This window comes from Protomyctophum bolini (assembly GCF_963924005.1).
Source record: "Protomyctophum bolini genome assembly, chromosome: 21".
Lineage (NCBI taxonomy): Eukaryota > Metazoa > Chordata > Actinopteri > Myctophiformes > Myctophidae > Protomyctophum > Protomyctophum bolini.
The window spans coordinates 17,681,515-17,697,436 of NC_137882.1; the positions used below are offsets into that span (position 1 = coordinate 17,681,515).

General features: G+C 43.2%; 1 protein-coding gene and 1 long non-coding RNA gene across 3 annotated transcripts in view; one reads left to right on the forward strand and one right to left on the reverse strand.

The window, feature by feature from the left end:
• Positions 1 to 5,883, forward strand: part of plod2 (procollagen-lysine, 2-oxoglutarate 5-dioxygenase 2) — a 36,798-nt gene extending 30,915 nt beyond the window's left edge. For both annotated transcript variants that reach the window (XM_080794066.1, XM_080794067.1), the window contains 6 exons: positions 1,587 to 1,700; positions 1,992 to 2,057; positions 2,585 to 2,689; positions 3,366 to 3,512; positions 3,776 to 3,901; positions 4,456 to 5,883. In XM_080794066.1, coding sequence (XP_080650192.1) covers positions 1,587 to 1,700; positions 1,992 to 2,057; positions 2,585 to 2,689; positions 3,366 to 3,512; positions 3,776 to 3,901; positions 4,456 to 4,611 — 714 coding nt within the window. In that variant the 3' untranslated portion in view covers positions 4,612 to 5,883. The remainder of the gene's footprint in view (positions 1 to 1,586; positions 1,701 to 1,991; positions 2,058 to 2,584; positions 2,690 to 3,365; positions 3,513 to 3,775; positions 3,902 to 4,455) is intronic.
• The window catches only part of LOC308336388, a 668,236-nt gene that overhangs the window by 535,493 nt on the left and 116,821 nt on the right, over positions 1 to 15,922 (reverse strand). The window lies entirely within an intron of this gene.

Genomic DNA, 15,922 nt, shown 5'->3' on the forward strand with positions numbered 1-15,922 from the left:
AACCTTTGGAAATCGATGTTCACCAACTGCCTGTGATAATAAGTTAAATCCTCAAGACTATGAATGATTTATTTCTTCCTTTTGGCGCAAGGAGCCACCCATTTTTTGCTGGAACGTATTATCACTACGTTCTACTCTTAAGAGCCCGTTATACGGGTTGTGCACTTTTGTCGCACATCAAACAGACCAGATCAGTATAAATCGCCCTTAAGTAATAGCAGTAATGCAATACAGTGAGGACATGAATAACAAGGAATTTAAAAGATCAATGTAGAAGTAGGTCTTGAGCTGCGCTCTAAAAATGTCTACAGAGGCTGCCTGTTGAAGGTACATTGGAAGTTTGTTCCACGCCGCCGGCCCGTAGAAGCAGAAAGCTGCTCCACAGTGTTTTTTAGTTGCCATTTTTTTAGGCACAGCGAGCAGGCCAGCAGTGGAAGACCTGAGGGGGGCGGTTTGGGACATATTTAGGCAGGCAGTCATGTAGGCAGGAAGAGACCATTATAGCTCAAGTAAAATTATTTTAAAATCAATCCTAAAAACAACCGGAAGCCAATGCAGTTAAAAGTTAAAACTGGAGTAATACTCATCTTAGTTTTAGTTAAAATTCTGGCTGCCGCATTTTGGACAAGTTGTAATCTGTCAGTTGTTTACTCTGGCAGTCCAGGAAAAGTGCATTGCAGTGTAAAAAAAAAAAAAAAAAAAAAAAAGACTAAGAGTATAGACTAGACGAAGAGATGCAGTCAGTGTCCACATGCAAGTCCCTGTCTTGCTTTTAACCCCCCAGACAAGCGCACACACACACACACACACGCACGCACACACACTACATAAGCAGCTGCGCTCTCCCAAACACATCGACTAATCTCAGACTAGGCTTCGACAACATTCTTTCCCACCCATTGACTCCTCCATCTGGTCTGAATTGCATTCTGAAATAGAATAAATTATGATTTGAGGTCATCACATTTTACCATATAAGGTGGGAAGGAACTAATAATAATAATAAAAAGTTTTCTATAATCTGTATTTCCGTATGCCACTTTAGAAAGCCTAGTCTGATAATGAGTCCAAATGCCTCTTCCCCACACCCAAACACCCTGACCTTGCTTCACTGGATTGGGAATACAGTATCATTCCTGGATTTGCACTGTCCCAAGCTACTGTACCAAGCAACCATGTTCTCCTGCCCTTCCGCCTGGCCTGACCCTCACCCCCCAGCACCCTGTCCTGGCTCCAAGGCCACCAAACCCTCCACAGTCTGACTGACTGACCCCCCCATAAATAATCTTAGATTATTTATTTGTGACTTTATGGTTGTGAACTTTGATTTCCAAATCTGATTTCAGTGTGACAAAACACACTAAAATCACTTCACTTTAGTGAAACTGTGCAATCAAACTTCTTAATATTTTTTATTAGCTCAGTTTTCTGTGCACTTCCAATGTCAACTCTTTTCCATCGATAGATGTAATTACCGTGGAGCTGCATGCATTTGAAAGTTATATATTGACTGTATAACAATGCAGTCTTTTTTAAACAGCAAATGATGTCTTGGAACTAACTGAAATGTTCTCCATCTACTCCAGGGAGTCTTCATGTACATAACAAACCGTCATGAGTTTGGAAGGATCATTTCCACTGCCAATTATAACATTTCGCATTATAACAATGACTTGTGGCAGATATACGAAAACCCAACGGTAAGTCATTATAATCTCCCTTCATCCCGTAACAAATTTAAAAGAAAACCCATGATAAATTAGCTGTGATAAACAGCAGCCACCAGTGAAGATTATTAGCTGCAATAAACTAGACTATACAGATGTCAGGCGATTGTGAAATCAAGACTACATAATGGACTCCATTACTGATAAGGCTGTGATTTGTATCCTATCCTATCTGCCTGCCTTGCTAGTGAGAGAGGATTAACATTGTGGTATGCAGGTCAACAGAACACTGCCCACTAATCCCAATGTTCTTTTGCCCCACAGGACTGGAAGGAAAAATACATCCACCGCAACTACAGCCGTATCTTCACAGAGAATTTCATGGAAGAGGTTTGTCTGTGAATTTAAACATGTGTGTGTATTCGTGTTCCACATGTCAAATTGGGTACAAAATGAGTATTACTCTTTTTTTCCCAAGTCCGTATATACTGTATACGGATGTTGACGCTAGGTGGCGTCATATCCCAGGTCCGTATATATACGTACCCCAACGTATACACTGTCTATATAATGGTACGATCCTACGGAAGCTTTTAACATTTGTACCGCGACGCTGCCGCCATGTAAAAGCTTCTGACGAGAGGTAAAGAGTGTGTGCTTGTTCCAATGCTGCTAGAGTGTGTGTAGCGAGGGTGTGGGGGGGGCAGACTGTGTCTTTTAAAGTGAACGTGTATCCTGGCACCTGGAACTGGGGTTTATGCTAACGGCTAGCGGTAGAGATAGACTTAAGATACTGTAATTGGTATATGGTTAGAGCAGTTGTGGTAACGGTTTGGGTAAAGGGATATGAAAAGAATGTAAGGCAATGCAATGTCCCCAAAATTTGCAAAACAACGGTGTGTGTGTGTGTGTTGCAGCCTTGTCCAGATGTGTTCTGGTTCCCCGTCTTCTCAGACAAGGCCTGTGATGAGATCGTGGAGGAGATGGAGCACTACGGGTCGTGGTCTGGAGGCGCTCACGAGGTCAGTGCTTCTAAGCCAGGCTCATTCTGCCGATTGAAATACCAATAAAACAACATAACTGTGAGAATGGACCCGTCAACAGGATATTGCAGTGCATGTGTGAACGCATATTCGCATTATGCACGCATTTGGTTCACTGTGTTCTCCCGTTCAACCAACCTTACACGAACCGTGACACATGTGACGACTACTTTGCAATCATGCACATCATGTACACTTACAGGCCATGCGTGCTTAATTTTACGACCGCCATTTCCGCGTCTGCTATATAAATATCATGAAATTAAAGGGCTATGAATTTTTGTCTAATTCATGTGGCCTGTTTTATGCAGTGCTACATTGGTAATTAATGTCTCTAAAAGTATGGGCCTCGGGGACTAAATCCTCCTCCTACATAAGACTGTGACTAACTTGGTTCGGGAAATGGCTGAGCTGGAAGGGTCATTAATCCTTATACAGGCAAAGAATAGTGCAGCCTGCGGTTCTCTCTCTCACACACACACACACACACACACACACACACACACACACGTGTCATCATCCATCACTGTGAAGACTGTGGTCACACACAGACAGAGGATATTGGGTCATTTGTTCCATCCTCCATCACACCACAGACTTTGTTATATTTTCTCCTGTTTCACATCCCCAAATCTCCCCCCGTTCCTCTCCTCAGGACAAGCGTATTTCTGGCGGTTACGAGACAGTGCCCACGGACGACATCCACATGAAGCAGATAGGCTTCGACAAGGAGTGGCTCCACTTCATCCGAGAGTTCATATCCCCCGTTACTTTAAAAGTCTTCTCCGGCTACTACACCAAGGTTAGTAAAACCGCCAAAAAACCTGAGAACATAATGCATCGGTGGCGGGGGAAATTAAAGTGTAAACGCCAACCCAACGCTGTTTGCCCAAGAGCTTAGCACTTTCCACAAGACTTGCTTTTACATGTACGGCACATTCCACCAAGAAAACGTGCATCTTTCTTCCAGAGGTTTCACAGAGGTTAACGGTGCATGTTTAGATATACAGGTATGCCAATGTGTTCGTTACTGATTGACTGTACATTTTTTTACTTCCATCACAGGGCTATGCTATAATGAACTTTGTGGTGAAGTACACACCTGAGAGGCAAGCATACCTGAGGCCCCACCACGACTCCTCTACATTCACCATCAACGTCGCTCTGAATCAAAAAGAAACAGACTTTCAGGTAACAAGCGCTCCACTGAACGTTATTCACGCGGCAGTACTGTGCTCTTATTATATACTCCAGAGTATGGATATGAGCTAAGTTTATGAACAAAATGGCTGCCGTGTTAAAACGATGGCCCATTACACTTAAGAGTGATGCGTTAATTGAGTGGAAAGAAAAGCAACTGCATTCCTCCAGGATTCCATACAGATTAGATAGTCTGTCCACTTTTCCCTCATACGTTCTGTCATCATGATCGCCACTCTCCCAATCCCGTTCTGCCGAACGCCTCTCTCCCCCATCACACACGTCAGGTCGATCTGGTATGCGAGAGTCTTTGAAGCATAAACGTTTTTCTTTGCACTCTTACGTGACCGTTTACTCGTCATTTGTTAACTAGGGTTCATGCCATTTGCTCCGATTTCTCCCGCATAAGTCGCTCTGACCGGTTAAGAGCGTCTGTTAAATAGTAAATGATCGTTAATCCAACACCTGCTTTCAATAAATCCTGTTTTTAAAACCCTCCGTAAATCACCGTCTCTCCTTCTGTCCAACTTCTCTCTTCCCCCTAGGGTGGAGGCTGTCGTTTCCACAGGTATAACTGCTCCATATCGTCTCCCAGGAAAGGCTGGACCTTCATGCACCCAGGAAGACTCACTCATCTCCATGAAGGTCTCCCCACAACCAACGGCACGCGCTACATCGCAGTGTCCTTCATCGACCCCTGAACTCTTTCGATTTGATTATTATTATTATTTTGTAAATGTTCTGTTTTTGTTTTATGTCTATGTTTTGTTAAGTGGTGCTGTCCGGTTCTGTTGTTTTGATGTCTTGTGTTGTAAAAAAGCAATTGATAATTGCATTAAGAGACTCTCTGTTAAACAGAGTGCAGTGTCTAAGGGGTGAGAGACACTAAAGGATACTCATCCATGTGTACTGTGCATGTACACGGACAAGAAAGAATACCCTGCCGTCAAGCTGCCAAGTCATCTTGTAACATGGGCATGACTTACATTTAAGATCATTTTGTTCTTTTGGTAATCAATCATGACAGTCTCTATGTTAATACATTTCGTTGTGTTGAGGTTGAATATAGACTGTAACTTGTTGCGAGTGTGTCACCTCTACACTATGCATTTCAGGTCAAATATCACTGAACTGTCAAATACTGTAACTCACTTTTATTCCCATAATGATTAGCTTACCAACATTCCATTATTGTAAGGTTTCTAGTGAAGGCTTACGTGTGGAATAAAAAGTATTTTGCTAGTCTTTTAATAGTTGCAAACTGTTATGCAAAATGTGATGTCGAATGGACTCAAGTTGCAATATGCCCAATGGATTAAAAAAATCTATTTTTGTAACTTTGCACACCAGGAGAAAAAAAGACAGCAGAATTTAATATGAATTCTGGTTGAATGAAGTTCAATATTATGCTATACTTGAAATGTTTTTTTTGGGTGGGGGATTTGCTAGACTAAAACATTTCTATGATGTTTACTTTCTTTGAAGGTTGTGTGTAAGTGAACACTGAAACTCAGCCAGTTAAGTTGTTTAACTTATTGTGAAACTTATGACAAGAATTTAAAGGTTTCCTGACATTAATTTTAATTTAATTATCTTTTTTCCTTTAGGTTTTATGACCTTAATTACCCCCACACAACCTGAACTTTGAACATTCAGTGGATTTTCTGTGGTCTGGTGTTTTCTGTGTGTTCTGAAGCCTTTTGAACTGCAAAAATCCCTCAAAAATGACATCTGCTGGCAAATACGGGATTTGTGGACTCTTAACTCACAGTCCACAGGAAAATCAGAGCACTTGTTAGAGCCAGAATACCCCAGACCACAGAAAATCTACTGAATGTTAAAAGTTCCGTTTTTTGGGTGCAATTGAGCTCAGAAAACCTAAAGAAAATAAGAAAAATTACAAAAAAATAAAATAATGTCACGATACTTTTAATAAAAATAAATGCAAAAATAAATAAAAATAAATCACATTTTCTGATGTGTTAATGCCTCCTGTTCTGAAAGATACCCGAGCTGAACTTTGGATGCAATATCACGTCCCCCTTTGTTTTATTCTTTGGCTTTAGGATAGCAAGATCCTGATGAGATCTTGGAATCGCCCACTACTGCGGAGAAAACCCAACAGAAATCAGAATGACTCGGCTAAAAATGGATCTATAGTGTTTGGGAACCCATGCATGTCATGATGCCCGTAAAGTACAACGTAGTACCATTTTCTTTGGCTCCATGAAATTAAAAGATGAAAATAAAATAAGTTGAATAAAGTGATATTTTCACCAGTGCCAGAGCCATATCAAAGTGTTGTTATGGATTGTTGCTCTATAAACGTTCAGGACGGGAACCCCTTTTTGTGTTTTAAGCATTATGTTTCACTTTAGCTATTGAAAAATAACTAAAGCTCCTAGCTACGCTACGAGCTTGTAGATCTTCTATTTATTTTTATCTTGAAAATGTGGCTCAAATCGTTTTTAACTCAAATCTTTGCTCCTGGGGGGTCCCTGGAACAACATATTTTCAGATGGGGGCCCGCGGCCAAATACAGATAATTCTGAGGGTCCTTGACATGAAAAAGGTTGAGCGCCACATAGAAACCACATAGGTTTTTCAGAAAACTGACATTTTGTTGACAATCGACCTCATGGGTTTTAAGACGGATGAAAGGAATTCAGTGGGAGTGAAGACTAGTGGGAGGAGAAAGGTTAGGGGAGTTGAAGTGGGTGTTTATTCATCACATAGGGATGACCTCATCGGCTCATCCCTCATTAATAGAACTGGCCGCTTCCTGACCTCGACGTACAGCAATGGTTGCTATGTCTGCTAATTATAAGCGACTCCGCTGGTTTTTCTGTAAAGTCGCTTGTAAATATTGTTAGTTGAGGGATGCGTTTATTTGTTTCTAAGTGTAGTTCGTTACTTATTTTGGACTTGCTTCCTATATTATGTCCTTTAAATCAGTGGTTCTCCTCAAACATTTGAATGTCAAGCAGCCCCGCAAATAAATATGTATTTGTCCATATCTGAAAATATCAAAGTGCCAGAGATCCCCACACAATATATATTTAAATGTTTCAAACATATTCCAAATATTTATAAGAAAATACCCCAAGATCTTTTTGAAAATATCAGATCTACAAGAGAGTGAGCCTGCAAGGCACCATGCAAGGCACCAACCTGCACATCAGGAGCAATTAGGGATTCAGTGTCTTGCTCAAGGACACTTCGACACCAACTATGGGAAAGCCCGGGTTCGAACTGGCAACCTTGCACCCCCAGCCACCCAATAGCCATTGTATACAAGTTTAAAGTACTTATGTGGCCTATTGTCGCTTCTTTTGGACTTGTTTTCATAGACCTGGTTGCTTGTTTCTCTCACAAAATCTGGCAACACTGCTCGTACGTAGCACCTCGTAGTACTGCATCCCCTAGCCAGACTATACAGAGCAAGTTACATCTGCTAGTTTATCCAAACGTAACCACTTGGGGAAATGAAACACGGTATGCAACCTTTACTTAGGCTCAGTGTCGTAACTATATCTCACCTCTTTACCCTGGCATCAAAAACTCATTACTTTTAGCACCTGGTGCCTCTGGGGGCATGACTGTTTTCCCCCTGAAGGCCCATGGTGTCAGTCTGCTGGGCAGTGGAGAGCTCCCTGACTAAGCACACGTACTCACCACCACACCCTGTGAAGCTGGTTGGAGGCTGGATGTTTGAGTTGTCGCTGAGGGGGGAGGAAGGGGCAAAAATCGAGAATATTTAGGTCAGCTCTGGGGAAAAGGTTGGTTCCTGCTGAAAGAGTCCTTTGTGGGCGGCTGGGTGCCCACCCGCACCCGCCCACCCTCGCCCAACCCCCGGTCTGCTCAGGGTCCACGCCAGACCCACTGAAAGGTGACATTGATCACAGCCAGTGAACCTGCATACCTTCCTCGCACAGTATCAAAATGCAGAATGGAAGAAAAATCTGTCTCCAAGCTCTTGGCCTGTGTTGTAAGCTAAGAAAATGGAAGTAATGTGGCTTTTGATAGCTTTTCGCTCATCTCTGATTTATAAGACAATACTGTACTAGGTTACACATGTAATATGCTCAGGCAGGACACAGGAGGAGGCCACAAACTCCCGGTATGTTTGACAAATAGCTATGCTTCGTGTCACAGCTATGAAAAGCTACATGTACCTCTAAGTGCAGGGTGCCCGATGAAAGATGGTGATTATGCCAAGTATGGTATCCATGCTCGTCGTCTTGACCACACAATGGATCTGAAGACCAAAGTGTCTCGCGATGATCATGAGAGCCGAAGGCTGGAGGCCATCGTGTGAGATCATGATGTGCAGTACAGGCACATGTGGGGCCCAGAGGCCGAGGGAGGCAACCATGCCATGTGGCATATCTGCTGCCGGGCAGTTTCCACCAGGTTCTGTGTGCCATTTAGCCACCTGTCCTAGTTCACTTGGGGAGAGGGTGAAAGGAAGTGCAGGTCCACCGATGCCAGACGTCTGTCCAGGCATATGCCACAGATCTAGTATGCCTACCAAACCAAATGTGGGGCAAAATGCTGACATAGCCATAGCTACTGGGCCCACTGGGTGCATCTCTAATAAAAAAAGACTTAAACTGTAATGGTCGTTGCTACTGTTGTTGCAAATACACTAGTGAATTAAACCACTTTCCTGCATGGTGCAGCACACTTTTTGCCAAACTACACTCATGCAACAGCATCTCCTTCACAGGGATTTATTTCTGTAGTGCTCCTGGTAGACAGATTTGGGCTTAATGCTGCCCATCCTCTCGCCAGAAATAGATGCTGATGGGCGTGGTGGATAGCCATGGGCTTGACTTGCATAATGCAAACCTGAGCTAAATTATATGAAGTCACTTGCGAGTTAAAAAATCTGGCTGAAATCAAGCCAAAACCATGGAGAGCTGAAGGTATTCATCTTGTAGCGTGCATGGTTCATGGTGCAGGTGCATGTGATGTACCACAGACGGTACCATATTTTATCACTGTAAATCTCACAGATTATAGACTGGACAGAATGGGAGACATTGCTGTAGGCCCAGTGGAGCACTGAGTCAGACAACATTAGTGGAAAAGTACTGGGTTTGATAAAATGCCCAAGAGTAGACAAAATAGTACACTGACCAACCCACCAATGCAGCTGTGCGTACACAGTAAAACCCTGAGTGTTAATTTAACTGAGCATGTAAAAGGGTCCATGTTTACAGTTACACTCAGTGAAATTACCATTGGAGAGTTTGCTGTGTAGCCTACTAGCTTGTGTGTGTGTGTGTGTGTGTGTGTGTGTGTGTGTGTGTGTGTGTGTGGCAGAGAGCTTTTAACTGTACAGTGCATCAGTCAAGATATCATAAAATGTTCTAAATCTACCACTTTACTGATGTAGATGCATTTAGCTGCACACAGTTTATATTCTCAATAGACTGTAGACTTTGTGGTCAGTGTATGGCAAGAGCCGAGACGTATAGGGATGCATTTAATAGAAGAATGTTTGACACAAGTCTATAAGTCTATGCCATGAGCGCTCTATGAGACCTTTGTAATGGAGTTCAAAGTTCTCTAACTGGCTGGGAAGCAAAAAAATGCCTGCTGCCAGTGTACATGTTGGTACTGTATAGAAGAAGACACTGACGGTAGGTTCATGAAAGTTTAACACCCGCACTGTCTGTTCTGTCCTTTGGGGAATAATGACTTGCTTTGACTCTGGCACCGTTTGTTCTTTTGGATTACCTATTCTGGCTTTGACTCTGCCATACCTGCCCTTGGACCACCCCCCCACCCACACACCATTATTCACTGATTCATTATTCACTGATTCACTTATATTCACTGATGATAGACGGTATTATTTATTGATAGATTGCAATGTTACATCATTATGTTAACTCATTCGCCCAGAGACCCAGTGGCAGATGTCTAGTGTCAGAAGTCGATTTAAATGTTTTATTAACATTTAATGTTTTATTAATACAACTGTTGACACACAAGATGTTAAGAGGAAATGGGAAAGTGATCTTGGGGTTGAAATTACAGACAAGGTTTGGTGTGGACATTATTAGAAAATGGCAAAAAACGTTCTGTGTGTGATAGAGCTCGTCGATTCAGCTAAGAACCATACACCGATTACAGATAGTTTTAGCCAAGGGTGTCTTCAAAGCCCCAGACCCGACTGAGCACAGTGGGGACTGCATGCAGTGCATGCCCTTGGAATTTTTTACCTGCCTGCTACGCTCCACAACAGCTGCCTTCTATAAAATATTTGCGATTTATTGGCCCTCAATTAGCTACCACCATAGGGTTCCTTGACAGAAGCTAAGTGTGTGTGTGTGTGTGTGTGTGTGTGTGTGTGTGTGTGTGTGTGTGTGTGTAATGGAAAACTCAAAAGAATCCAATGGCAGTCCCTCAAATTGTCACCGCCATTGGATTCTTTTGAATTTTTGTTTTTGAGTGGTGCAACCACTCCAAGGAACAGCAATGTCCGTGTTCACCATGTGTGTGCCTATGTATGTGTTGATTCATGAGCACCAGTATGACTGTGACTACCGTACCAGTAGGGGCGCTGTTGTGCCAGAAAAAGAGAGAGAGATAGTATTAGTGCTGCACTGTTGCCTGCAAATGAGAGAGAGAGAGGAGAGAGGAGGGGGGGGGGGGAGTTGCACCACTCAGTTCACACAGGTGTGATTTTTTTCATGTCATATGAAAGCAGGGAGTCATATAGCTTCAAATTGACATTGGTTGTTCAGTTTGACCCACCAGTTATGGAGATAGATGAGTAATGTCGGGAAAAAAGCGAGAAAACAGGCTTGAAAGGTTCACTTCTGTGGACTCTAACATTACACCTAGCTACATGTCTAATCATTTAATTTCATAACATGTGGATTTCAGCTCAGATATCTATTTCAGACATGCTCTAGTATGTGAAGAGTTTGCCTATGCTATTAACTCATTTTGGATAAAACAAATGAATTCAGTTTTTCTCCTCTGGTGAAAAGCTGGAGGTTGCACGATGGCAGGCTCTCACAGCCAAGCTACACCGGGCATGTGTGCGTTTGACGCAAGTGCACTGCGCACAAAGTATGCGTGCGAAATGCCCCGGCTACACCAGATCTGTCATCATCTGTGGCACGCGGCAGATTTGTGCGGGACCTTTCTGGAGGATATATAGATACGCGCGCATGGGGGCATACGCACGTAAACTTTTTTGAACCGATCCTATTTTTAGAGCACACGTAGGATGGCCCGCGGTATCCGTGCGTCTGGTGTAGCTGGTATCATTGACATATATATTGGTCCATATACAAATGCACTGTACGCGCGCAGTAAACGCATACGCATACGCACGCGCGCAAAATTGCCTGGTGTAGCTTGGCCGTCAGTCAAATCTGGTCAAATTTAGGTATGTGTATCTGTGCCCTTTGTTCCGCAACGTGTCTGAGCTGAGTTGTCTGTGTCTTTTTCTGCTTTGTCTTTGTCATAAAATGTAAAAATCAATACAACGATTGAAAAAAATCAACAAAATATTCTTATCTATGTTGGTCTCTTAGCTCTTACCTGTACCTACCCTGCATCCACTCTTACCGCTGTCGCTGCTATGACACACAAATCTGTATCTTATCTCATTGAGGAAAGAGCATCTCATTAAGATCTGCCCAAAAGTATTGTATGTGTCCCAGCACCTCAGCTAAGCTTCAAACTGGGTGAGCTGTTTTTCTATAATAAAATTGAATTGAATTGAATCCTGATTGTTTCTGCATATCACTGACAGAAAGCTACTGTATATCGAAGAATTGGGCAGTAGGCTAAGCAGAGGAGCAGCAGGATCAAATTAGACTTTGTTAAACAGTACTTTTAATAGCCTGGGACACCTTGACTTCACCACTACCCAACACCTTGTAAAAGACTTTCATTAAACTTTACAGGGTGACGTTTACTGTCTGGGACAGTGTGTGAAGTGTTATGAACGTCACTTGAATTCTAATCATTTTAGTGCAGTTAAGCCATCTTATCAGTATCTAAGAATATCACGTGTCAAACCAAAATATGTGTGGTTGAAGAAAACTATTTAGAGGTGGAGGTAAACCACATGTATGTGGAACGTTGACACATATTGTACCATTTAACCAAAAATAATTCATATAATCATGACTCGAGCCCAGCCACCACCAGGCCTATCTATCTCCCAGGTGAGTAATCAGCTTTGTCCACAGCCCAAAATACCAATTACCGCTGATTGTATGCTTGGAGCCATATCAGCACCTTCCCTCTTCCCTAGCCACTCTTGTTTACCATCTCCAAGTAAACTGGGTGCAGGCACCATTTAGCCAAATTACACAGCAACGCTCTGTAAAAACAATCAGCAGCCCCGCACTCCCAGACGGCATTTATTGATTTATGGAAAAGGCAAAAGTAGAGTCGAAGGAGGGAGCAGTGGGAAGATGGGGTGTTGTGGAAAACCGCAGATGCCCGGTTTATAGTAAGCGTTGGAAAAAAGAAAGAAAAAGAAAGTCACTCAACGTGTCTATATTGAGCCATTTTGGATTGTCTTCCAGATCCTTCCGTTTATTTAGTTTGGGGTTCCTCCCTCAGTGCTGTGCTAGTGTGACTCCAGAAGAAGCAAGCGTGTAGGGTTTTATGGTGTTGCCCTTGCACAACGCTGTCCAGAGGGTCTACGTGGGTGCATGTGTGTGCGTGTGCGTGTGCATAATGTTAAACGATAATGTGTGCACTAGGGAAAGAGCAACAGGGGCCCCATCTACTATGTTTGTATGTCAAACAGTCTGTCTCGCTGAAATGTGTTGGCAGGAGCTGCGAGAGTGGCGTCATGATTGGGGGGAGGTATGTGGAGGATGGTGAGGGTGTGTGTGTGTGTGTGTGTGTGTGTGTGTGTGTGTGTGTGTGTGTGTGGGGGGGGGTGTTCACGTGATTTATTACACATGAAATCTCTGTGGTATATGACAAACGTCTGTGGTGTAAACGCATATAGGGCCATATGGGCCAGGCCAACATCTGGAAAAGTAGACTATACAGTAGCCTATAAGAACCTTGACTTGAATATGAGCATTACTGTAAGTACATGGTGTATATTGGCTATGTATTGAGAGTTGTGGGAACAACGGCCGTCTCTTCTAATCACAAGCAAATTCTGCATATAGGGCAGATTTTGAGCGGTGCCTAACCGCTCCATTACGTAGCAATGTGTGTATGTACACTATGTATGTCTGTACCCGTGTCTGTCCAAGCACGGAAAGCTGCAACATGGTAACTCTGTCATTTCTCGACCGTTTCGGATGTTTCCTGGGACCCCCACACGGTATAACTGTAATTTCTCAAAGAGCACTAAAATACAGTCAGGAGCACAGTACAGTAAACTATAACAATAAATGTATAGTTGCACCGCTCAGTTCACACGGGTGTGCTTTTTTTATTATAATTTTTAAATTGCTGGCCCATCTCCATCTCATCCCTCCCGTCAATTCTCTCAAGTTCTCTTCTGCGGACAGCTAGAAAGAAATATGACATACTCATCAGCAAGACCACCCAAAGTGCCACACATTAGAAGCTTGGAAACGTTGTCCAGTTAACAAGCGGATGGGCCTGATAAATGTCTGTGTTGATGTTTCTTTTAGACAGGCTATGAAAGAAGGCAATGGGGGAAGGGCTCTGATAGAGATCGTTACTGTAGCTTCTGTCTGCCCCGTCACTGTCATGTTTATGTACAGTCCATTTCCGGTTCTGTTTGATCCCTGCTACTTTGTGATTGTTGCAACGGTATGTTGCCATTGCTGCTGGCCACCCATGCTGTTCCCTTCATGAATCAGACTGAGTACTCAGTCCTAAATATATCTCTGTTTGAGGGCTTTGCTTTGGAGACTGCAATAATGGAACAAGATATTCTATTGGGGTTATTTCAGCATGAATGGAATCGTACTAGGTCTATTTGTGGATCTACTGTCGAGAAGGGCTTTGGTCGTGAATTATAATCACAGAATGAACACAAACTTTGAAAATAATGTGTGTTCAGCAACACAGTGACATAGCAACCTTCTTCTATGCATGCAGTATGGAGTGGAGTCTACTATGATGAAAGACCGTGAGGGAAATATCTCGCTAATCTGAATGCACCGCAGGCTCATTTGCAAAGCTGATCCAAGAACACAAAAAATGCTCCGAACCCCACAATCATTTCAGTGTCAAGGAGGCTATATTTAGCCTACTTAATTAACTTGATGGTACTTGGCTGCAGTGGTTACAGAAACTTGTGCTCAGTTCCCTGAGAGGGAGAGGGAGAAGAAAGGATGTGTGTGGGAAAAGGACAGGGTTCGAGTCGTGTCCGTGACATGAGCATCATAGGAACCACGTCTGACCTCATGCCACAGCCCAGTGTCTGTCTATCCTATGGTATGATCGTAATTGCATGTTTTGCCGAAGTAGCTCTCGTGGATTTGTAGTTAGCACTTCTTCGAGGCCCATCACATGCACACAAAGGTTCCCCAAGGCGGCAGCTAGTATATTTGGGGCCGCCTGTGTGAACTTATTGCCCTCCCGAGGAACCGTAGACGTGCCTGCTGGCAATGCAGCACTCTGGTGACCGCAGCACGAATGAAGACAATCCCTGTGGCAGTGCTTTAGCGGTCCCACCCTAATCCTTTCTACACCATGCCCTCTGGCTACCAGTTGAAAGAGCAGCCGAAAGAGAGGTTTTCTTTTTCTTTTGTTTTGTTTTCCCCAGAGACGACTGTTGCATGTCTTCAGAGAACCTCTTCCCTCCGGATGCTTTGGCCAGTAGCTGAGGATTCTGTGTTGTGGCCTTACTGCTGGCTTCTGCTTCTGGTCCTTTTTTATGTGCAGAGACATTTACAGTCCAAGGAGAAGGGTAAATAGCCATGCCATGGTTTGTTGACTTTCGATTTGATGGGATTCACTCGGGCACTTGCGCACGCACACGTGCACACTCATATACAACACAACCATGCAGTATGTGTGGTGAGACAGAGTTTCCATTTGAGAAAATCCAGTAATTGACATACAAAAGACGGATTCAGATCCCAGGCTTGAAGGACTAATCATAGCCACCATGAGAGGTGTTCCAAAGAGAAAGCTGAGTAGTCTATCAGGGTTGTGGTGTGATAAAGCCACAAAACCCCAGCCAAACACATGCATGCACGCACAGAAAGTTGAGCAGCCCTTCAGGGTTATATGGTGTGAGGAAACTCCCAAAAACGAAAGCCAGTCATTGGGGATCGAGACTGGGCTGAATGAACCCAGGTTTTACATCCTGCTCTATCGCTGCAACCCACACACCCTGTACCTTTAACCACATCAACCCTAATGGTGTCATTAGTTTAGACATTGTCATCATAGAGAAACATTTTCACAATTCTTTCTCCCCCAACCTCCTTTTCTACAATAAAATTAAAACAAATCTCATACGTGTGAACTGTGAAGTGAAGGGAGCCTTTGGGGGCACGCACAGACATGATGTCACGTGGGCACACATATGCAAGGACGGGGTCAAGCCCAAAAAGAAAAAAATCACACTTGTGTGAAGTGAGGGGAGCTTATCATCATACATCATACAAGGGGTTGTCTGTCAACGCTGTAGTCCCGTAATCAGAGTCAGACTCCATTTGCATGTATGGAAATGCAATTTCTTTGACGTGGCCAAAAAAAGGTGGATAGAGCAAAACAATTTACTCACACAAAGCCTGCAGGGTCACACAGGCAAAAAGGAAAGGCAGGCAGAAAATAAATGGCACATCAACGAATCACGTTGTGAGATTATCCAGAGAAGGAGCTTTACAAACTCATAGATTAATGAAAGTTAATTGAATAAGAAATGCCAAGCTTTCGGTCAGGCGACCTTCATCGGAGCAAAGCAAAGTAAAAAAAAAAGCAAAAAGACGCTTTTGCCAAGATGACGACCATCTGACTGAAAGCTTGCCATTTTTTATTAAAGAAACTTGCATTGATCCAAAATCGCAGAGCTCCTTCTCTTCT